The sequence below is a fragment of the Geotrypetes seraphini genome, chromosome 4, assembly GCF_902459505.1.
Source record: "Geotrypetes seraphini chromosome 4, aGeoSer1.1, whole genome shotgun sequence".
Taxonomy (NCBI): Eukaryota; Metazoa; Chordata; class Amphibia; order Gymnophiona; family Dermophiidae; genus Geotrypetes; species Geotrypetes seraphini.
In genome coordinates this window covers 254,784,380-254,809,601 of record NC_047087.1, presented here as the reverse complement: position 1 = coordinate 254,809,601, position 25,222 = coordinate 254,784,380, and the positions used below count along the sequence as shown (strand labels likewise).

General features: G+C 43.8%; 1 protein-coding gene across 9 annotated transcripts in view; it reads left to right on the top strand.

Annotated features, from left to right (window-relative positions):
- Positions 1-25,222, top strand: part of SGMS1 (sphingomyelin synthase 1) — a 221,151-nt gene that overhangs the window by 128,360 nt on the left and 67,569 nt on the right. For all 9 annotated transcript variants that reach the window (XM_033941904.1, XM_033941907.1, XM_033941910.1 and 6 more), the window contains one exon: positions 4,849-4,966. In XM_033941904.1, coding sequence (XP_033797795.1) covers positions 4,849-4,966 — 118 coding nt within the window. The remainder of the gene's footprint in view (positions 1-4,848; positions 4,967-25,222) is intronic.

The window sequence follows — 25,222 nt, the reverse complement described above, 5'->3', positions numbered from 1 at the left end:
GGGAAGCCCTAATTCATGAACTGTATTTGATTTAATGAAGGTGTAATAAGTTGTTTGAAACATTGTTCATGGGTCATGAAATTTTTGGATTTAAGTGTGGCTGCCCCTTGGATCCTGAAGAAGTAGATCTTTTTCTCCCCATTCAGAGAATCTCAAAGCAGGTCTCCATAAGAACAGGAGCCTGTTGACACCTGACCCAGAGAGCCCTTCCCAAGTTGCAAGATCATATGGCAGGGGCTACATATGACTCGCCACTTCTTTTAAGACATTCACTGTGTCTCCATCAGTACGTCAATCTCCTTCTGTCCTTTGTGGACATCTTGAGCTCCTTCACTTCTCCTCTTCCTTTCCCCTACATCCTTTTTCCTCCTCCAGACTTTATCACAGCATGCTCTTGCTCTTGCATGTTTTGTTCCCTTTTGTGCTGTGTGGCCAAACTGGGGCTTCTTCTCTTTCCCTGGGAGCCTATTCAAACCAAGTTTTCCAAGTTTCCAAGTTTTATTTAAAATGTGTTTGTCCGCTTATCGAATTTCTAAGTGGAGTACACACAATAAAAAAAAGGTATTACATAAAATAAAACTGAATAGACATACTGAGACAAGAGAGAGAGAGGGATAGAACTACATCAAATTATAGGATAGTAAAAAGTAATGGCAAACACATAAGGATAGGGGTTCCTATCTGTAGGAACGATTCAGATAAAGGACGTTTGAATGGAGTGTTATGAAATCTGACGGTTATACATCAAATTAATAAAAAACATTGAACTAAAAAAAAAAAAAAGTATCCCTAAATAAAAAGGTTTTTAGGTTTGATTTAAAGCAGTTTACTATTGTTTCTTCCCTTAGATAAGTTGGCATTGCGTTCCATAGTGAGGGTGCAGTCACTGAAAAAACTGTAGAACACATTGTATTAATTTGGCATAAAAAGGGAATAGTGAACAGATGCTGAGTATTAGATGTATCTCTTTAAAGCATAGGGTATGAGAAGCCTATTTATGAATTGCAGAGAATTAGTTTTTTTGTGGTTTGAACGTTAGAAGAAGTATCTTGTAAGTAATTCTGTACGAAACCTCACAAGCTGGCAATTCCTGTATGCTAATCTTGTGCTTTGTGAGATCGCTACATAGGAAGTGGCAGCTCATGAGTTTTCAGTATATGACACAAGTGCACCTTTAAAAAAACCAAAACAAAACACCCCACTGCTGCAACATTCAAAAAGCCACATCTTCACTTTCAGGGGCCTGTGTGACACAATGATTAACCAGGCCTCGTTAGTAACTTTCACAAAAAGTATATTGCATTTCTTGCTCAATACGAGTACAAAAGTACATTTCCAAACTGAAAAGAAAAATATTTACTAACATTGCTTGTCAGGTCCCTAAACTTAGCTTATTTAAAAGGGTTCTTTCATTTTATTTGTGAAGCACAGTAAGCTAATTTGACAAAAGGTTCTGTAGGTTCATTTTCTATATGATTTTTTTTCTTCATACAAAGATACATAAATTTGAGTTTAAAACACTAGACTATTGTAATTTCTTCTAGAATGCCTAGAACATAAGCCAGTTGTTTGGTCAAGAAATCAGGTTGTACTGCTTTGTTTGTATAGCAAATATGGATGTAATCTGCATACCTAATCTTTCAATTGAGGTATGCAGAATATAAACATTGATATTTATTTAAAGTACAGTTGCTTCTTGTTCAACTATTTGGTGTCGGTAAAAGGGGAAATTTTGACTGTAACGTCCTTCTACAAGGCTGAAAGAGAGATTTGCATTTCTTCTGTAAGAGAGGGAAACCTGCAGAAAATAAACAGTCAAGTTTGAATCCTTTGGCTAGTAATGGCAGTTTTTGGATTTTTTATAGAGCCATTGTCTTAAGTTATGGTGTTTACTAGTCTTAGATCTATTAACTAGAGTAAGCTTATAAGCTAGCTAAATCATATGTCACTGGGTCCACTCTGATCCGATTTTTGGCTGATTCTAAAAGAGCTATTGATGCACTAAAAGTTTTGCATGCAAATGATTCATCTGGAAGTTCATCATAATCTCTGTCTCTCCTGTCCGATTGATCACTGTGAGAGCGACTTTCACACATGCGCAGAGCTGGCAGGGAAAGCCTGAACAGCTGAGAAGCAGGGGAAACCTTTTTTTTTCTTTTTTTTAATGGACAGATGTTGTTGGTGTATTACACACAAACAATATCTGTATCATTAAAAAAAGAAAAATGTAGTCATCCCCTATTGATGATGGCCCTCCCCAACATCCCATGATGAACCAGCACTGGGAACCGAACCCACCCCCCTTGTGGCAGCAAAAATGACAGGAGGGATGCCCACTCCCTCCAACCCCTGTGTCATGTGTCCTCCCCCAAACCATTCCATCCCCTTCTCCCTACCCCCCCAAAAGAGACAGGAGGGATGCCCACTTCTGCCACCGGATACAGAGAGAGGAGCCTAAGACCCTTATTGGCTCATAAACCTAAGGCCTCTCTCTTTGGGAAGGGTCTTAGGCTTCTGAGCCAATCATGACCTTAGGCCCCTCCCCATGCATCACATGATGCACTAAGGAGGGGAAGGCCTGCCATTTTGGATCGGCAGGCCTTAAAGCTGGAGGGACTGAGCTTCCCTCCTGCTCTTTTCAGACACAGATACTAAGGGGGAAGGGGTTAGGGGAGCATCTGGTGGCAGGAGGAAATGGACATCCCTTCTGCCTTTTTTGGGGGAAGGGGGGACGGTAGGGGATGGTTCAGGGGGTGTCACCTGATGCAGGGGGGGTCTCCGTTGGCAGGAAGGAGTGGGCATCCCTCCTGCCAATTTTTTCTTGTGTGTGTGAGGGGGGGGGGTAGTGGTGTTGGCTCGGCAAGAGGGAGTGGGCATCTCTCCTGCCAATTTTTTCTTGTGCGGGGGGGGGGGGTGTTGGCTTGGCAAGAGGGAGTGGGCATCTCTCTGCCATTTTCACTGCTGCGGGGGGAGGGGGAGTTGGATTCCCTGTGTTGGTTTGTCAGGGATGTCGGGGGAGGGCCGTAATTGGCTGGAGAGGGGGGTTAATGAGGCAGATATTGTGCATGTGTAACACATACTCAGCATCTGTGCCCATTAAAAAAAAGTTTTGGCATGTTATAATTATTTTTGTATTGGTGGGACAGGTAAGCGTCTGGTCTTGAGACCAGTCACTTTTTTCAGATTGCTAAAAGAGATCACTTTATTTTTCTGCATCGGGAAGCCATGTTAGAGCATCAGTTTCTCTGCTAGTTTACATAGCATTTCAATATTAATGAGCTTATTTGCATGGTCAGATCGGAGAATGAGTGATAGTGCATAAAAGCTCGTGGCGAGCCATTTTCTGCATCAGGTCGAAAAATGCAATCATCGCTAAACCAGTCAAAACTGTTTTAACGATGATCATTAAACGATTGCTGACTAGCTATGAGTCTGTCCCTCCCTCTGCAGTTCCTTCCCATGCCACCAGCTTAGAGCAGCTATTAGATAGGACAGTCTTATGGTAATTACAACTGTTTAGGTATTTTTAAAGCAGGAAAAACTTTCAAGATATTTTTGAACTGAAATTGCAGTGTTAAAGTTTCTTAGCTCTTTGAGACGTGTGACTTTGAAAAGTTAATCCCTTCCTGAATGTTTTAAATTTGCATTTGTTTGATATATTTCTTGTTGGAATTGTCCTTTATAATGATTTTTTGTTGGATTTTCCACGAAGTTTAATTCAGGAAGTTACGACGTCAGAAATTTAAAAAGTCACATTTTGAATTATTAGGGAGTCAAAGTTATGAAAGATTGGGGAAATTTTATGTTAAAGAAATTGTGCTGAGAAAAGCATTAAAGAAAAGAGATTTTATTAGGAAAATCAATGTGATTTCATTGCAATTTAACTACTATTGTGACGGTTGTGTTAATATATTAATGATTAATTGATATGGCAGGGGTAATATGAATGTCAGTAAGATGTTAATATACTAACAGTGGAAGTATGTGACACTCTGTCAGAATATATAGGAAGTATGAAAGAATTTATTACAGTTAAGAATAAATTGTCTTTCTGTAAAGCAATCTTGTTAAGATGTCTGTTTTACAGCTCTCCCTCCGTATTCATGGGGGTTAGGTGTAGAGCCGGCCCGCAAATAGGGAAAAATTGCAAATAATTTTTTTGAGCCGGCTCTGACCCAACCCCGCCTCCCTCCTGCATCCCCGGATCTTACCTGGTGACCCAAAGCAGGAGCGATCTTCCTATGCTCCTGCCCCATGCAAGGCTGTCATCAAAATGGCTGCTGTGAGTTCCCGTTGTAGTCTCGAGACTACAGCAGGAACTCAAGGCAGCCATTTTGATGACGGCTCTACACGGGGCAGGAGCATAGGACAATAGGTCTATCCCACATTGCCGATAGACCACCAGGGGAGGTTCGGGTAACCTGCAAAAAGAAGAAAAAAAAGTAGCGAATAATCGAATTTGTGAGTAGGGAAACCGCGAATCCGGAGTGAGAACTGTATTCCATGTTGCCTGAAGTCTGTGATCCCCTGTGTTTTGTATGTACTCTGTTCTCACATATCTGTCTGTCTCAACCAATTGTGATTGTTCTCTTGTAACCCGTTCTGAGCTCTTATGGGAGGACAGGATAGAAAAACAAATAAATAAAATATTTAGTGATAGATTTTGTGTTTTGAAAAAATGCTGGCTAATTTTTCAGAGAAGCAATGTTTAATGTTTGAGATAAGCTGCTGAGGTTTTCATTTATTTTGCATTTGGTTTCATGATTTTATCTATTAGAGGAAAAGAATCAAAATGTACTTATTTAAACTGGAATTTGTGTCTTTACTTCTTTTTTTTTTTTCCCCCAGATCTATTATTGGTAGAAGATTTTTGTGCATAGTTGGCACACTCTACCTGTATCGTTGCATTACAATGTATGTAACTACACTCCCAGTACCTGGAATGCATTTCAACTGTTCTCCAAAGGTAGGTTGTTAAATTTGTAACTCTTCTCTCTGTAAATGTTAAACATTGGTGTTAATCTTTGTTACATTAGAACAAATGTGGTATCATCATGGTTATCAATAAATACATCCAATACATATAAGGAAAACACAGATCTGTTGAAGATCTCAGGAGGACTGGTCCAGAAGGTTTTTTGGTTTTGCAAATACAATACCAGGAAATACAAAAAAGTTTAATATAGGTTCAGATTTAGTAAGTGATGATACAAAAAAAATTGCAGGAGAAAATTTCATCCCACATGCTTGCTGATTGTAATTTTTCATCTAGAGTTATAACAAGTTTACAAGTTTAATAAAAATTTGATTAATCGCTTTATCTGGATTCAAAGCGATATACATTTTGATAAAATTACATTATTAAAATTATTACTACAATAAATAAAACAAACTCAACTTAAGACAAATGCGACAAAATTGGAAACATGAGGAATTGGGGGGAGAATTTACATTGTATTAAAAGTCTGGAGAGACATATAGGGAAAGTACATAAGGGAGGGTAGGGTGATGGAAAAAAGAGAAAAAAATGATTACTGATTTTTGAAACTCAAGTTATAATTAATTTATAAATGCATCATTGAAAAGAAAGGTTTTCAATTTACTTTTAAATTTTTCTATATTAGTTTCTTCTCTTAAGTAACTAGGGAAAGAATTCCAAGTTTGGGGAGCAATAACGGAGAACATAAACTGACGGCGCGTATTTATTATTTTTAAAGATGGGATAGATAATAAGTGTTGTTCTGCAGATCTTAATGTTCTGTTGGTAGTGTAAGGTATTAATAATTTGTGAATGAAAGCTGGAGTTTTAAAAAAAAGAGATTTGAAAGTAAGCAGACCAAGTTTGTATAATATTCTATGGGCAACTGGTAGCCAATGAGCTTCTTTGTATACATTTGTACTATTTTTGTCATATTAAGAGGGGAGAGGGTAACTATATATAAAACTTTGTCTTCATAGCATTGACTCTACTGTTCTGCACAAATGGGTGTTAATTCCTTCCTACTAGAAGGTGGAAATAGAAAAAAACAAATTCTGCCAGTAACACCACTAGCATATATAGAGATGCTCCTTGAACCAATCCAATATTTTCTCTACTTTCAGCAGGTGGTAGGTCATGCTAATGGTGCTTCTGTCCATGGCATAGTTCCCCTCTCTGTTGGCCATGTCCTCGCAGATGGTTGAGCTTAATGGCTAAATTACTCCACAATGGAAACAATTCAACTTAATCTCTCGATTAACCAAACAAAAGACTTGTATAAATGATTATCTCCAATCGTTGTTAGATTCTTAGGTTACTGGGCTCTCAGATGCTTGCACTGTAAAATCATGAACGATTTTCTGTACAGCCTCTGCAGGAAAGAGGTATCTTTCATCGAGTTCAGTGCCTCTAATAAAAGAAAGTGCTTATACTTTGTGCTTAAAACTTATATAAAGTGCTATTGTGCAAAATTAATAACTGAAATTGGCACTTATCTCTTTATAACTTTAGTGTCAGTGTCATTGTAGCAATGTCGGACGAAAGGCAGGAGAGGAACACAACGCTCAAGACCCAACACTCGCTCTGAATCACAGAGGAACCAGTGGTGATTAATTTATCAAACCGTTCACTGAGTACCGTTCACTGTCTAAACCTTGGTACTAACATACGGTCTTTCCTTTGTACCCTCCACCCAATTTGATTTATTTCAATTCCATATGGACTTGGAAAAATTATTACATTACATTACATTACATTAATGACTTATATTCCGCCTGTACCTTACAGTTCTAAGCGGATTACATCAAAAAGATAACTGGACATTTCCAGGAAGAGGAATACAATTAAAGACGTTGGGCCTAATACATCAAAATGATAGCTGGTCGTTTTCAGGAAGAGGAGTAAAATTAAAGGCATTAGGCCTAAAACAATTTTGAAGGGAGGATACTAAGATGGAGAGAGAGGGGAAAATAATGGGGGTTAGGACATTTGGATGAATTTCTTGAATAGTATGGTTTTAATTTATTTTCGGAAAGCTTTGAGGTCAGTTGAAGCTGTCAGTAGGTTGGTGATGGAGGGGTCCAATTTAGCTGCATGTGTTGCTAGTAAGTTGTCGTACATCTTTTTGCGTTTAGTTCCTTTAAAAGGGGGGTAGGAGAAAGGGGACTGTGTCCTCCTCTGTCTGGATGAGAGGTTCCTATTATTATGGAAGTTACAGTTAAAAATTTTTTTCGACAAACAACTCAAGGTTCAGGACCGCACTATTATAGTTCCCAAAAGCACATGGTCCCTACCGGTTCATATAGATCCAATAGTCAATGCCTTCAAACAGTGTGTCTTAAAAGACATTTCGATATGGAAACAAAACAGTAAACATTTTTATAAAAACTTGAACAAGGAAGAATTACAGGCAGTTCATTCATTGAAAACAGACAGATCTATAGTAATAAAAAAAAGCTGATAAAGGAGGGGCCATAGTGATATTAGAAAAAGAGAAATATGATTTAGAGAACATGAGACAGCTGAACGAAGAACAGGTTTATGAAAAAATAGCCTTAAATCCTACGAAAAGATTACAGAGACAAATCCTAAAACTAACAGATAAGGGATATCTAGAGGGTTTTTTAACTCATAAAGATCAAAAATTTTTAAATAGAAAATCTCCTATAGTGCCGGTTTTTTACACTTTGCCTAAAATTCACAAACGATTAGAAGATCCACCAGGGAGACCCATAATGTTCTCACGAGGTTCAATTTTAGAACCGCTTTCAAAGTTTGTTGATGAATTTTTAAAATGTGAAGTTTTGAAAATCAAATCATATATTAAAGATTCAAGAGATCTTATGGTGAAACTAAATGAGGTCCCGAAAGAGCTGTTTCCTTTTATAATGGTGTCCTTTGATGTAACTTCATTGTATATATCAATTCCACAGGACAAGGCTTTAGACATCATCAGTAAAATCTTAGACAAAAGAGAGAGACCTCATACTATACCAATGGATTTTTTATCCAATTTAGCAAGAATAGCTATGAAAGAGAATTTTTTCCTGTATAACAAAAAATTTTACAAACAGAAAACAGGAGTAGCGATGGGGCAGTGTTTGCTCCCTCAGTAGCTAATTTGTATGTGGCAGATTTTGAGTCTATATGGCTACAAGATTCTCCTTTTGAGATGTGTTAATGCTTTGGAGAGGTACAGAGAAAGATCTATACAGTTTTACAAAGTGGTTGAATAGTTGTGACTCAAATTTACAATTCACCATGCATTACTCAAGAAATCAGTTAGAATATCTAGACTTGAAGATCATCCAAGAAGAAGATCATTTTAATTTCGATGTCCACGTGAAGTCCAGAGATAGGAACACGTTTTTGAATTTTCGAAGCTGTCATCCAGCTAGTCTAAGAAAGAATTTGCCGTTCTCCCAGTTCCTGCGTTTAAAACGCAATTGCTCTACAATAAAGAACTTCAAGCATCAATCTCAAATTTTGATGCAGAAATTGGAAAGCCGGAGTTACCCCAGGAAGATTACAAAAAAAGCTTTCAAACGAGCAAAATACCATCACAGGGTTACTACAAGAAAAAGTCCATAGTAGTGACAAACAATCAGATGACACATTGACTTGCATATTAAAATATTCAGCTCAGGGCAATGAGATAGCAAGCATCTTAAAAGACAACTGGAAGATCATTAAAACAAATCCTATCTTTGAAAATTTGGATTTGCATATAGCATTCTCACTGCTTGCTGATTCAAACTTTCTTGAGGAAATTCAAATAAAAATGAATGAGTATTTTCAATTCAATACCTCGGAGGAGATCTCTTTGGAAATTATATGGGATGCTTTCAAGGCAACTATTAAGAGGGCAGATTATTCCATATTTGGCGCATATTGGGAAATTACTTAGATTTAGAACAAATTATTTCTGCTTTAGAATCTCAATTGGCTTTAAAATGGGAACAAGATACTTTGAATGCCTGTTGAAAGATAAATACAAGTATAATGAGATTTCTTCACAATTGGCTAGGAAAGATTTGTTTCTTGAACAAGCGGTGGGTGTATAACAGAAACTCGAATAAAGCGGGAAGAGTATTGGCTAATTATCTGAAAGCTAAAAAGAAAAGAGGAAAGATTGCGGCCATTAAGGATGAAAAGGGTAAGATTTATTCTCACATACCAGATGTTTTAAATCAATTTATGGAATATTATAAAGCTTTATATTCTTCTGAGCGCTATTCAAATACAGAGAATGAAGGAAGAGATTTTTTGAATTCAATTAAAGGGCCAAAAATTCCAGAGCATATAAAAGAAAAGCTTGAGGCACCTATATCATCTACAGAGCTCCAGTCAGCATTGAAGTCTCAGAGCTGGGTCCGCTCCGGGTAGTGATGGATTTACAGTGGAGATTATCAAATCTTTTCAAAATATATTGTTACCTCATCTTTTTCAATTATATCAATCACAACTGACAAAGGGTCTATCAGGTACTATGGCAGAAGCGCTTACTATAGCTTTGCCAAAGCCAAACAGAGATCCCATGTTGGTTTCAAACTATAGGCCGATTTCATTAATGAATGTAGATGGAAAAATTCTGGCTAAACTATTGGCTCTGAGATTAGCTAAGGCTCTCCCTTATACGATTGGAATGCACCAAATGGGTTTTGTTGCTCAAAGACATTCTGCAAATAACACTATATTGGCACTTCATAAACTTAATTGAGCAAAAACTATAGAAGATCCGGCCTTCTCTGTATCCTTGGATATAGAGAAGGCCTTTGATCGAGTAGAACGGACTTTTATTGTCACCAGCGGGATCAGGGCAATGGGTCCCGAGCCGCTGGGACACAGAAATATTGGCCCTTGTGTGCTGCGGCTGGCGACACAAGGATAAATAAGTCAGGATTAGCACAAAAAGGAAAAACCCACTGCAAACAGGTAAGTAAGAAAACCAAAACCTGGACTGGATTTAATGTGAAATATTCATAAACAAAATAGTTGCTTCACTCTCCAGCTTGAATATCAGTCCTCAAAACAAAGTTATCACAAACTAAACTTGCCAGGAAATGACCAACAATAGGAAAGTATTGTAATGTTCATTAGTCTTATAATCTCTCCCACCAGAGAGTTAAAAAAAACAATCAGCCAAAACAGAAAAGAGGAAAACAAACGGTGCAGCACAAGTCCTTATTTTCCTCCTAAGCAGACTTAGCTTAAACCAGTGCTATGGCACTGATTTCTTCCAGCATCTAAAGTGCTGGGCAAGGTGGTGTGCCTCACGTGATGAAATTTTGCCAGATATTGGCCCGCTATCCCACCACATGTAACGTGAGGCTAACCCCACTACATAGACTACATAAACAGTCTGACCTGCTAAACAATAGGCCTTCCAGGAAAACCTGGACACTTGTAATCCACAGTGAAACAAAACAGTTGCAACGCAAACAAAAATAGTCCATTCAGCAACCACCCGGATATTTATAATCCACAGTTTAGAGGCTTTAAACACTTGCCTTGGCTTAGCTGACTTCCATGGGCTGCACGCTGGATGGTAACTCTGTCTCTGGCTCCGGCTCCAAATCCAGTTCCATACCCTGGACTTCTTCCAAAGGGCCTACCGGTGATTCTGCTCCAGCCTCAACCAGTTCCATGGATTCAGGAACTGAACAGCTAGGCAGAGCTCCCAGCCCTGAGCCTTGCGATTGCCTCGCTTGCCTCCAGCTCTCCTTCTCTCCCTCTAGCCATGCAGACCTAAGGTTTAGAAGTTGGGGACCACGCCCCAAACGCTCAGATGTGCCAGATATCCTGACTTTCCTTCCCTGACTAAGTGGGGGAAGGGAAACCTGCAGTTTAGCACTAGCACTCCCTCTGCTGGATACAGGAGTCATGGCAGGCAAAAGGTTACCTTGGGGATTAAACAGAGTAGCTTGGGCACTATCTGCTCTAGCAATGGGCTTTATATTAGGAACAGCCCTAGCAGACATACCTTGCATACTACATTATGTACTAAGCAATGGATTGGTTTGGAATAGGATCAGGATTTATTAAATTAATTCAACCTTATATAGTTCCCCTTCAGCCAGATTATATATTAATAATGCATTCTCTGAACGTTTTAGTTTAAAGAGAGGAGTTAGACATTGATGCCCCTTTTCTCCTTTGCTTTTTGATATTGTTTTGGAACCCTTGTTGGCCATTCAGCAGGCAAAAGAGATACAGGGAATTCCATATGCAGGTCAAGATTATAAAGTTTTGGCTTATGCAGATGATATTTTGCATCATATGAAAAATCCTGACTCAACCATCCCTCATTTAGTGGAATTGATTGATCATTTTGGTAAATTTTCTGGTTATAAGATAAATTGGAGTAAATCAGAGATTCTTCCATTGAATGTACATTGTGTAAAAGGTTTATTTGATCTATTCCTATTCCTTTGGAAGGAAGAGGGAATAAAATATTTGGGTCTAATGATTCAAAAATCATCGGAAGATACAATGACAGTAAATGAAAAATCCCTATTGTTGAAGGCTAAAGAAATGTGTGAGCATTGGAATCCATTACATCTTTCTTGGTAGAGGAGAGTCCAAACCATCAAAATGATGATCTCGCCTGTAGTTTGTTACCAAATGAGTATGTTACCAGTTTATTTTCTGAGTTCTTTTTATAAAAAAACTAAATGGGATTCTTACAAAATTCCTTTGGCTTGGTAAAACTTCTAGAATAGCCTTAGTATCTTTGCAAAAATCTCAGTCAGCGGGAGGGGTAAATTTTCCAAATTTTTACAGATATTATCAAGCTTTTATTTTACGTCAGGGTTTGTATTGGATCCTTCCTGAACTTATGGATAATCTACCGGATTGGTTGATTCTGGAAAGTCATCTTATGGCCCCACTTCATCTCAGCATATATTGAGTATCAAGCTTCCTAGAATATATAAGGACAATATTATTTTTCGTTCAACTTGGGTGACGTTAAAATTTATAGATGCTTTAACTCCTATTCTGATACAGCAAACCAAACCAACTGTCAGTCCCTATGGCTGAACCAAGATACAAATCGGTGAGTCTAAAATCCTCTGGAAACATTGCTTGTAGGCAGGCATTCATACTCTAAATGATGTAATTCTGAATGGGAAAATGATAAATTTATTACAGTTACATCAATCATTTGCATATCAAAGTCTCAAGGTTATACCATATTTTTTGCTCCATAAGATGCACTTTTTTCCCCCCAAAAAAAATTTGGTGGAAATAAGGGTGTGTCTTATGGCGTGAATACCCAAATTCCCCCCCGGTTACCTTTTTTTAATATTGGTACCCTCCCTCTTTGGTCACGACTGCCTCTCTAGCGGCAGAGCAGCACACAAGGCTGCCAGCCTAGTCAGCTAACGCGGATGCTTCCTCTTTCCTTCTGTAGCGGCAGAGCGGCGCACAAGGCTGCCTGCCTAGTTCTACGCTGCTTCCGTTCTCACAGTAAGTGGCGCAGGACCAGGCAGGCAGCCTTGTGTGCTGCTCTGCCATTACAGAAGGGAAGAGGAGGCAGCCTTGCGCACTGCTTTGCCACTGGAGACAGCGAGTCCTGCTTCCCACACACACTCTGCAGGCCGGATGCGAGCAGCAGACATCAGATCCAGGAGCTGCTGGGAGTCCTGGCATGGTGGCGCAGCCCTGAAGAGAGTGAGTGGCTACGGAAATAGCAGCAGCGGTGGCTGGTTCCAGCCTCCCGTTTTCCTCCCTCCTATCCCCCATGGCAGCGCTGTGCGGCACATCCGGGCCTCAGCTACCTCCACTGCCGCTCCTCTGACTCCCTTCACGTTCGGGCGGGACATGGAGGAATGGGCCTGTCAAACTGCGCCGGAGGAACTAAAAGTACGGGGGAGAGGTCGGAGTGGGTGTCGGGTGCCTGCCTGCCTCAGGGTGGGGGGGGGGGGGGGTTGAGGAGTACAGGAGGAAGGAAATGACAATCCCAGCATAAGAACCAGGGCAACCAGGGGAGGGAAAGAGACAGCAAAGAAATGTTGAAGGAGGAGGGAGCATAGGGACATGGAATAATGCTGGAAAGGAGAGGAATAAAGATACAGAGATGTGATACTTAATGGAAGGGGAGGAAATGGTACAAATGGATAGTGAAGAAGAGAAGAAAGATTATGCACTTTGGGGGACCCTACCTGCCTGCTTGCTTGCCGGGGTGGGAGGCCTTGCCTGTCACTAGGCCAGTAGGCCTGCCTGCCACTAGGCTTGCCTGCCCTGTCCCTGCCTACCAGAAGAGGGACAGGATACAGAGCCTGGCGGGGAGAATTTGGTTCAGAATGGGTTTTTTCTTGTTTTCCTCTAAATCTAGGGTGTGTCTTATGGTCAGGTGCGTATTATGGAGTGAAAAATATGGTAAATGGTTGCAGTTGAAGCAGGCCATTCAGAAGGGGTTCCCTGACTGGCGCAACTTAAAAAATCAGTACAGCTTTCCGGGTCTGTTTCCAGACAGATTTTCAAGGGCATCAGGCCACTAAGTGGTACAAATTAATATCTGAATATTTGGTGAAAAAACCTAAAACAAGTTTGAGACATTTGGAGTATAGAAACAAAGCAGCATATTTCTGCTACGCAATTGCCATGGATTTGGACTTGTAGAATGAGATGTACAGCATCAGCATCTATGAGACAAACTTGGTTCTTTTTGTTAACGTATATACTCGAATATAAACTGGGATTTTTGGGCCAAAAAATTGGCCCAAAAATTGGGGGCCCGGTTTATATTCGGGTCAATTCCCCCTCTCAGATTTTTTTTTTTTAAGGCCACCGCCACCAGGCTCTGCCCCCTCCTCCCTACCTGCCCTGTGTGAGCCAGTAAGGATGCCTTTCAGTACGAGCAGGAGCACCAAATTGCGCTCCTACTCGTATTGCTCAGCAGTCGAAGAAATTCACGGCAGCCGGTTAGCAGCAGGACAGGAACTTGGAAAGTTCGCTCCTGCCTTCTGCACCTCCACTGCAGATCGCCAAGATAAGGCTAGGGCAGAGAGGAAGGGAGGCGGGGGCTCTGGTGAAACTAGAAAATACTGTGGAAGGCCAGGCAGTCTGGGTCTTCTCGGACAGTGCTACTGCAGTGGCCTATGTCGATTGCTAGGGAGGCACCAGGAGTGCCCATCGGTGTCTGGAGGCCCGCTTGCTATTCGCATGGGCAGAACCCAATTTGCAGGTGCTATCAGCAGTGCATATAGCAAGAATGGACAATGTCCAATCTGACTTTCTCAGCAGACAGACCTTGGAACCAGGTGAGTGGATGCTGTCGGAGACAGCGTTCCAAATCATTGTTCACCGCTGGGGTAGGCCACAATTTGACCTTAAAGCTATGGTAAAGAACAAAAAGACAGACAGGTTCTTCAATCAAAAATACGAACCTGGGAGGGAGGGAGGGTGCAGAGTCTGTCGGGGAATGGAAGGAAGCGTGCTAGGTGCAAAGTCTGGCAGGGGAGGGGGGGAGGAAGGAAGGGGGCTTGTACAATGCCTGTCAGGGGAAGGAAGGAAGGAAGGAAGGGGGCTGGTGCAATGCCTGACAGGGGAGGGAGGAAGGAAGGAAGGAAAGTGGCTGGTGCAATGCCTGATAGGGGAGAGAGAGAAGGGTGCTGGGTGCAGAGCCTGACAGGGGAGGGGAGGATGGAAGGCTTCTGGGCACAGAGCCTGACAGGGGAGGGGAGGATGGAAGGGTGCTGGGTGGAGAGCCTGATGGAGCAGGACATTTGAATATTAAGCCGCCCGACTTATATTCGAGTCAACCGTTTTTTGTTTTCTCTTTTGGGGGGAAAGGGGGATCTCGACTTATATTCGGATCGACTTATATTAGAGTATATACGGTATATAGAATTTTAGGACACCTGTTCGTTTAGAAAAGTTGGATAATTCAAAGTCTAATAGATGCTGGCACTGTCATCATGAAATAGGGACATTGGACCATCTGCTATTTTATTGTCCATTGATACTTAATTTTTGGAAGTCAATTTGGGCCAAGATTAACATGCTATTAGGTGTCTCTATTCCATTGTCTTATGACGTGTTTTTATTTGGGACATTGTTGAAACCTAAGAGTCCAATTGATGCACATAAAAATAGACTTCTTATTATTATGACGGGGGTGGCCATGCAGTTAATAACTAAAAATTGGAAGAATTGGGATAGGATGAACTTTTCATTTTGGTGGGAAACACTTTGTCTGTATTATAGATATGAAAGAATGATAGTGGAACAATCTGAGAATAATAAAAGGTTCAAAGAGATTTGGAATCCATTGGAGGAATTTATCAAACAGCAGAATGATTGAATCATTAATTTCTAGATTTTCTTAGATTTCTACACACATCCAGGTAGGGAGAGAGGGAAAGGGGGGGGGGGAGGGAATAGAATAATTTATTTCATTGTTTGTAAGAATACAAGTGCTGTTACTCGATATATCTGAATGTATATTTATTTGCAATTTTTATAAGTTTTAAAAATCAATAAAGAATTTTTTTTTTAAAAAGGAGTACAGCAAACTGATTTTCCAATAGAAGGGAGATAAATTCTCGCTATGCGGCTAGCAAGCAATTAGCAGAATACTTCTCTCTAACTGCTCTATCTCTTGTCACTTCTTATATACTTTATAACAAACAGTAACTAATGACTTTACATCCTAGCCACCTTCATATGTCAATTTTAGTAAATTCTGCTTAGACTTTGTTAATTATTGCTAAGCTTAGGTACATATAAAGTACTCAACCTGAAATATTCCATGCGAATAACTAAATGATTTTATGCCAAAGGTCCCCTTTATTCATGGTGTAGCGAACAGCAGCTCTTCCCTCAAGGACTTTCCATACCCTTTCCCTAGTACATTCTATCTTGGCCATATTCTGTTTGCTGTGCAGTTTCTTTTAATCATTTCTTGTGGATGAGCACTGCATTTCATCAGTTCTTTCTAGTTTCTTCTGATTGCTCTTGTCAGCAAGTCATTTCAGCAGCAAGCTTAGTCATAGTTTGTTTAGGCTGATTCTAGCACCTCATAGTCATGTGATTCAGTGTTGCAAAATCCTGTGTCCATGCAGATGAGGTCAGCCACCTTCACTTATCTCACTCCCCAAGGGCTCCACCTGCTGCTCCCAGGCTTTCCAAACATGCTCGCTTCAGCATCACATCTATATATATATTATATATATTATATATATATATATGAATGCTTCCCCTGTCACTGCTGTTAGGACACTGTGTGTGTGTCAATCACTCACTGAGTGATTGATCTGTCGGGTTTGCATGCAAATGATTTGCACCTCCGTGCAAATCATTTACATGCAAACTTGGTAGTGCATCAATCGCTCTGCCAGAGAATTGGCCAGCAGCGATCCAGTCGGTATCTTTGGTGCATCCAGATCTTGGTCTTGTCTGAATAGGGTTCTGTGTTTAAAATCGTACATCTTTCACGCCCCTTTGTATGCTAGATAGTTGTCAGAATCTTTATTCCTTAGCAATGTATATTTATTCTCCTCCAAGTTGGTCAGCAGCCTTTTCTACAGTTATCAGTCCTCCACAGTTACACTTCAACTTTTTGACATGAGTTAAGCTGCCACCTTTATTTCTCTCACTCTCTGGTAGAAAAATTTATTTTCTGTGCTCCAATGTCATTTCTTTCTGCTCTTTTACTCTCATGGCTTGGTTTCCCCAGAGCTATTTTTCTCTTAGAACCAGTAGTTTGATCAGCACTCAAGTTGAAAATGCTAGCATTCACCAGATTGTATTATGAGGACCAGAAAATCAAATCACCTTGGCTATCTATTTCTTCTCTCTTATGACACTCTATCTCTTGTCTCATATGGCACTCTGTGCCTCAGGGGGACTGCCTTGGACCAAACTAGTAACCACTAAATTTGGACTCTCAGCCAGTTTCATCTACTTCCTCCTCCCTTATGAGTAGAGTGAGGGTTCAGTCTTCTCTACATTTCCTTGGTTGCGAAGGTTACTAAGCGCACCTCTCTTCTGAGCAAAGGCAGTGTAGTACTCAAGGATATGTAGTATCACCAAGTGGATGTAGTTTTCAAGAGGCTTTTCGAGGTGTTGACTTTGGGAGTTAAAGCGGCATCCTTTGTGACACATGCTTGTACTGTATTTCCAGGCTACGTACTCTGGAGCATGAAGGCCAGGAAGCCCAAACCGCGGCTCATTTTGTCTGGGGTGAGTTATGTGGTGGATGCTCTCTATGACATTATTCATGTCATGAATATAGCTTATTCAATCTCTGCATGCAGAATGTTCTGGATCAGACAATGGACTGGAGATTCCACCTCTAAAACTACTCTCAGCAGACTCCCTTTTAAGAGGCAGTTGTTATTCAGAAAGGGTCTGGATGATTTTATAGTAGACTGCCGACCCAAGACTCTGACTGGATAACAGACCCAGAACCTCTAGAGGCTCAGGTCGCACAAATTTTTGTGACTCCAGTTGGTCTCAGCAGTATTTCAGCTCCATTTCCCAGAGATTCTCTCAGAATTACAGGCAGAAGTTTTCTGGACCCAGACACAACCAGTCTTCAGCATTCCATGCTATCTCCTCCGCCAAGAAGTCACAATGATGTCAGGTTGAAGGCGGTCACTCACAGGATAGGGGGCTGACTCTCGTGCTTCCTAAAGAGCTGTGTTCATATTACATCCAACAACTGGGTTCTGGAAGTCATCCAGAGCGGCTACAAGCTGGAATTCAAACAGATTGGTTTGTGGACTCTCCTGTGAGGCAACAGAAAACAGCAATCGGAGTGCAAGCCACTATGAAAAAGCTGCTAGATAATCAGCCAATAGAGCCTGTGCCGCCCGCAGACTCAGGCTCAGGCAGATACTCCGCATACTTCATCATTCTAAAGAAAGGCTCGACGATTGGAGACCTATTCTGGACCTTACATAAATATGGCGCTCAGGGTCCCACGTTTTCGCATGGAGACATTCGATCAGTCATAGAGGCGGTCATTCCAGGAGAGTACCTGACCTCTCTGGATCTGACGGAGGCCTACTTGCAAATTTCTATTTTCCCAGACCTCAGAAAGTTCCTAAGATTTCATGTCCTGGAACAGCATTTCCAGTTCTTGGCCTTGCCCTTTGGCCTGGCCGAAGCTCCCCGCACATTCACCAAATTGATGGTGATGGTTGTAGCTCACCTGTGAAGGATGGGTTTGCAGGTGCATCCCTATCTGAACGACCGGCTGATCCATGTCCCCTCGTTCAAGGTTTGATGCATGGTAGATCAGGTGACCCAAGTCCTTGAGGGTTTGGATTGAATTGTATATTACAGATAGAGCCATTTGTCTCTGATACAATCCCTGGCGTACCTGAGTGTCTTGTTCAGCATGGCTGCAGACACTGTCTATCTTCCAAAAGCACTCAGACAGAAGCTTTGCTCTCGGATAACATGCCTCCTGACCAAGCCAGCTCTGCCAGCATGGGACTATCTTCAAGTCCTAGTTTCAGTGGCGGCCGCAATAGATATTGTTCCTTTGGCGAGGGCCCATAGGTGTCCCCTCTCCAGCATGCATTACTCACACGTTGGTTTCTGCAGACAGACTCATTACAGAAGTCTCTACCTTGGACTGTGGAGGCCCGAGCCAGCATGGATTGGTGGCTTTGCCCTTGGTTCTTTACCAAGGACATGTACCTTCAGATACCATTTTGGGTAGTCGTAATGATGGATGCCAGTCTCTTCAGCTGAGGAGCTCATTGCATACATCAAACAATCCAAAGGCATTGGTCACCCACTCAGAGGAAATGATTGATCAACTGGCTGGAACACCAACCCATTCGGCAGGCTCTGGTGAAACTAGAAAATGCTGTGGAAGGCTAAGCAGTCCAGGTCTTCTCGGACAATGCTACTGCAGTGGCCTATGTCGATCGCTAGGGAGGCACCAGGAGTGCCCATCGGTGTCTGGAGGCCCGCTTGCTCTTCGCATGGGCAGAACCCAAACTGCAGGTGCTCTCAGCAGTGCATATAGCAAGAGTGGACAATGTCCAAGCTAACTTTCTCAGCAGACAGACCTTGGAACCAGGTGATTGGATGCTGTCGGAGACAGCGTTCCAAATCATTGTTCACTGCTGGGGTAGGCCACAATTCAACCTTATGGCTATAGCAAAGAACAAAAAGGAAGATAGGTTCTTCAATCGAAAATACGAACCTGGAAGCATGGGTCTGGACGCTTTGGTCTAGCCGTGGCCATAGGGCATACGTTTGTACGCCTTTTCCCCATGGCCCATGATTGGCTGAATCCTTCAAAAGATTGCTAGTCATCGTGGATAGATCATTCTTGTAGCTCCAGACTGGCTATGCATCAGTTGGAGATGACTTTTCCTTCAATTTCTAACTGGGTGGTGACTAAGCCAAACCCAGAACATTTTTTTACAACTTCCCATATCAGTTACACATCTAGGTCCATTCTTCTTCCTTCTTACAATTTATCTATCAACGCCCGTCTTTGATCAGCAATTTACCTAATCGCTTGTAGGCCTGAGTTCGGTTTGCTCTGAGCCTGACTTTTAAAATAAACCCATGCTATTGTTCTTCTGAATTCCATGAGGACACATTATTATGGTTAAAAAAACAAAACAAAACTACAAAAGCTTTTGCTGCCAGTGCTTCAAGCTGATTTTCATTTCTACACCATCTTTAAACTCCACTGATGACGTGAGACTGTGAGCCAAATTGTTCCGAGTGATTATGATGATAAGTGTCCTTTGTGTTCATGTTTACATTCTGTTTGTATTAATTGACAGCAGTAACTGTAAAGCAAGTAGCACTTCCTGCTAGGTTCAAGTAATCTTTGTTTTTATAGGTTAAATATGACCCATTCCCTCCAGTCATGAGATTTGCCATGCATCATACCTCAGCTTAAGGTGTAACTTTTAACCCTATCAGCCATCTCCAGAAACTCTAGTCCTTGTAGGTAATCTTGTGGAGGAGTAGCCTAATGGTTAGTGCAGGACCTGAGAAGCTGGGGAACTGGATTTTATTCACACAGTAGCAACTTGAGACTCTGGGCTAGTTACCTAACATTTTGCTCCATGTGATCTTGGCAAGCCACTTGAGATCTGGGCAAGACACTCCTTCCACCGTTATTACCATCATGTTCGGGTCTTGCATGTCTTCATTAGAACAACATGGAGAGCGCGAAGATATGAAGCACCATCCATATTTTAACACATATCTTGCACAAAATACAAGCGGCTCAGAAACACTTCTAAACTACCGGAATTTGAATTATCCCAGGACAAGCAGGCAGCATATTCTTAACACATGGGTGACGTCACCGACGGAGCCCTCGGTACGGACCTTTTTAACTAGAAGTTTCTAGTTGGCCGCACCGCGCGTGCGCGAGTGCCCTCCCGCCCGACGGAGGAGTGCGTGGTCCCCAGTTTCTTCGTTTCCGCGGAGCGAAGAAGACGCGTGTGTTTTTTCAACGGCCGTTGAAACCACTTTTTTGCCTTCCCGCTCGCGCTTTTTTCCTTATTTTTTCTTTCTTTACCTTCGGGTTTATTTTTTCTTTGAATTGCAAAAAAAAAAAAAAAAAAAAAAAAACTTTGCTTTTTCCCTTTTTCTTTCGTTTTGCCCCGGCGGGGCCTGTTGCCAGTATACAGGCCTCGGGCTTCGATTTTGCGGAGGCTATCTTCCCCTTCATGCCCCCGCAGGTCGGTTTTAAGAAGTGCCAGCGGTGTGCACGCCCGATCTCCTTAACTGACCCACACAATTGGTGTTTGCAGTGTCTGGGTCCGGAGCATCGGGCGGATTCCTGCACCCGCTGTGCCACTCTTAAAAAGAGAACTCTTAAAAACCGAAGAATCCAACAAACTCTTCTCTTCGGTACCGAGTCGGCGATGGACTCCTCACCTTCAACGGCGGTACCTCAAAAATCGGCACCGTCGACCTCGACACCGACCGACCCCGCATCGGCGCCGCTGGCGCCAGGTAAGCCGGCTAAGAAGCCTTCCTCTTCCCTCGAGCGCCCTCCAGCTACGGTGGCGACACCGTCCTTACCGGCATCGCACCGGTCCCGCAAACGCTCCGCCCCGATCTCGGTGAGTGCCTCATCATCGGCCTCCTCATCGCCGGGGCGTGGAGCGGCATCTAAGGAACCGAAGAAAAAGAAAGCGGTTCCGATGCCACCCCTCGATGACCGTATCTCGGCCATCTTAAAGGCTCAACTCCAGGAGCAGTTGAAGAAACAACTTGAACAACTGTTGCCCACTATCCTGGCACCGCTCCTTCCGGTACCAGACCGGCCCGAGCCCCGTACCGAGCCCCCGGTGTCCACCCCTTCGGTACCGGTGAACACCTCCATGCCGATCCTTTCGGCCCAACAACTTCATGGCGATCCAGTGGTTCATTCTCAGGCCACATTGGATCCTCCTCGGCACCAGGCGGTACGGCACTCTTCTCGGGACCGAGATAGACGCCGGTCGTCCTCCCCTGGTACCGTTTCGGTGCGCTCTGGAAAGTCTTTGTCCAAGACTCGCCATACCGCGCCCTCCACCCCGGTGTCTCGACATGCACCAGAGGTCAGGGACCCTGACTTATGGGAGGACACTCCTCTCGGTACCGAGGAGGATCCCTCCTCATCTGATGAGGAACCATCGGCACCCGATGCCACCTCCAAACCAGAACAGTCCTCTTTTTCTAAATTTCTGAGAGAAATGTCTGCTGCCCTGTCACTTCCTCTAGAATCTGACTCAAAAAAGTCTCAGGCCTTTCTAGAGGCCTTAGACTTTGAGCAACCTCCTAAGGAGTTCCTCAAGCTTCCCGTGCATGACATCCTACGGGAAACGTTCTATAAAAACTTGGAAAATCCCCTCACGGTACCGGGAGCCCCCCGTAAACTGGACAACCTTTACCGTGTCATTCCTATTCCTGGATTCGACAAATCTCAATTGCCCCATGAGTCCCTTCTGGTGGAATCCACCTTAAAAAAGACTCAGGGCTCCAGTGTCTATGCCTCTACCCCTCCTGGCAGAGAAGGTAAGACCATGGACAAGTTTGGCAAGAGGCTTTACCAGAATGCCATGCTTGCCAACAGGGCAAACAACTATTCCTTCCATTTTTCTTTCTATCTGAAACATTTGGTCCAACAACTGTCTGCCCTCCAGAAGTACCTTCCTGAGCGCAAGGTCCCGTTATTCCAACAACACATCTCTGGTCTTCTCCAGATGCGAAAATATATGGTCCGCTCAATATACGACTCCTTCGAGCTCACCTCTCGGGCCTCTGCCATGGCCGTAGCCATGCGTCGATTAGCCTGGCTCAGAGTCTCCGACCTGGACATCAACCACCAGGATCGTTTGGCCAACGCCCCCTGTCTCGGGGATGAACTCTTTGGAGAGTCACTGGATTCCACCACCCAGAAACTCTCGGCCCATGAGACCAGGTGGGACACCCTAATCAAGCCGAAAAAGAAGGCTCCGCCTGCTCGACCCTATCGGCCTCAATCATCTTACCAGCGGAGGTTCTCAGCCAGGCCACTCAATCCGCCTCCTCAACAATCTCGGCGACCCCGTCAACAGCAGCACCATGCCCAGGCTCGATCTCAGGCCACTCAACCCTCTAAGCCTTCTCAGCCTGCTAAACAATCTCAGCCCTTTTGACTCTTCTCTCCAGGGCATAGCCAGTCATCCACCCTCGCTGCCTCTTCCACAGCCTATAGGGGGTCGTCTCACCATTTTCTCAAGCCGTTGGGAAGTCATCACGTCAGACCAGTGGGTCCTCAACATCATCCGCCACGGCTACTCTCTCAACTTCCAGACTCTTCCACCGGACAACCTTCCCGTAGAGTCTGCTTCTCACTCCTCTCAAACCCCCCTCCTCCTGAGGGAGGTTCAATCCCTCCTCCTTCTCAATGCCATCGAAGAAGTACCTCCAGATCAAAGGGGTCAGGGATTCTACTCCCGCTACTTCCTTGTACCCAAAAAGACGGGAGACCTCCGTCCCATTCTCGATCTCAGGGACCTCAACAAGTGTCTGGTCAAGGAAAAGTTCAGGATGCTCTCCCTTGCCACACTTTACCCTCTTCTTTCTCAACACGACTGGCTATGTTCCCTGGACCTCAAAGAGGCCTACACTCACATCTCCATCCATCAGAACTCTCGCCGCTACCTGCGGTTCCAGGTACTACACCACCACTACCAGTACAAAGTACTACCATTTGGCCTCGCTTCCTCCCCCAGAGTCTTCACCAAATGCCTGATAGTGGTGGCGGCCTTCCTCAGGTCTCACAACCTCCAGGTGTTCCCCTACTTGGACGATTGGTTGGTGAAAGCACCTTCATCTCAACTCGTGCTACAAGCTACTCATCACACCATCTCTCTCCTCCACCTCCTGGGGTTCGAGATCAACTACCCCAAGTCGCATCTGCTTCCCACCCAGCGACTTCAATTCATCGGAGCAGTCCTGGACACCACGCTGATGAGGGCCTTTCTCCCCTCAGATCGCAAGCAGACCCTGCTCCATCTCTGCCGTCAGGTACTCATGCATCCCTCCATTCCTGCCCGACAGATGATGGTCCTCCTGGGTCACATGGCCTCGACGGTGCATGTCCTTCCTCTGGCGCGACTCCACCTCAGGACACCTCAATGGACTCTCGCCAATCAATGGTCACAGACTACAGATCTTCTTTCTCATCCCATCTCTGTGACATCATCTCTTCAGCAATCTCTCCAATGGTGGTTGAACTCCTCAAATCTTTCCAGGGGTCTACTCTTTCATCTGCCCCCTCACTCTATGATCATCACCACCGATGCGTCCCCCTACGCATGGGGAGCTCACCTAGGCGACCTACGCACCCAGGGACTTTGGACCCCACAGGAGCGTCGTCATCACATAAATTTCCTGGAACTCAGAGCCATGTTCTACGCCCTCAAGGCTTTCCAACATCTTCTCTGCCCTCAAGTCCTCCTCCTGTGCACAGACAATCAAGTCGCCATGTACTACATCAACAAGCAGGGCGGCACCGGATCTCGCCCCCTTTGTTTGGAGGCTCTGCGCATCTGGACCTGGGCCACGGACCGCAATCTCTTCCTCAGGGCGGTCTATATCCAGGGCGAACAGAACTCTCTGGCCGACAATCTCAGCCGCATCCTTCAACCTCACGAGTGGACGTTGGACCCTCCGACTCTGCTCTCCATCTTTGCTCGATGGGGCACTCCGCAGGTGGACCTCTTTGCAGCACCTCACAACCATCAGCTGCCCCAATTCTGTTCCAGACTCTTTTCTCCTCACCGTCTGGCACCGGATGCATTCCTGCTCGACTGGAGGGATCGGTTCCTCTATGCCTTCCCTCCACTTCCTCTGATGTTGCGGACCTTGTCCAAACTCCGCAAGGACAACGCCACCATGATTCTCATCGCCCCTCGGTGGCCTCGTCAACACTGGTTCTCCCTCCTGCTCCAACTCAGCTCCAGGGAGCCCATTCCTCTTCCTGTGTTTCCTACTCTACTTACACAGCAGCATCAGTCTCTACTGCATCCCAATCTGTCTTCCCTCCACCTGACAGCTTGGTTTCTCTCGGGCTGACCTCTCCGGAGAATCTATCTCAACCGGTCCGCCTCATCTTGGACGCCTCCAGGAAACCGGCCACTCTCCAATGTTACCATCAGAAGTGGACCAGATTCTCCTCGTGGTGTCTCCGGCATCATCAAGAACCCACCTCTTTGGCGGTGGAAACTGTCTTGGAATATTTGCTCTCGCTGTCCAACGCTGGCCTCAAAACCACCTCCATCAGAGTCCACCTCAGTGCCATCACTGCGTTTCACGAGCCTATTCTCGGAAAACCCCTCACGGCTCATCCTCTGGTTTCCAGATTTATGAGAGGGCTCTTCAACATCAAACCGCCTCTCAAGCCTCCCCCTGTCGTCTGGGACCTGAATGTGGTTCTCTCAGCTCTCATGAAACCTCCGTTTGAGCCTCTTGCCACAACTTCACTCAGGCTTCTTACCTGGAAGGTGCTTTTCCTAATTGCCATCACCTCTGCCAGGAGGGTTAGCGAACTGCATGCACTGGTTGCCGACCCACCTTTCACTGTTTTCCACCATGACAAGGTTGTTCTGCGTACCCACCCTAAATTCCTTCCCAAGGTGGTCTCAGCTTTTCACCTCAACCAGTCCATTGTGCTACCCGTCTTCTTCCCTAAGCCTCACTCGCATCCTGGGGAACAGGCGTTGCACACGCTGGATTGTAAGCGTGCCCTTGCTTACTATCTTGATCGTACCA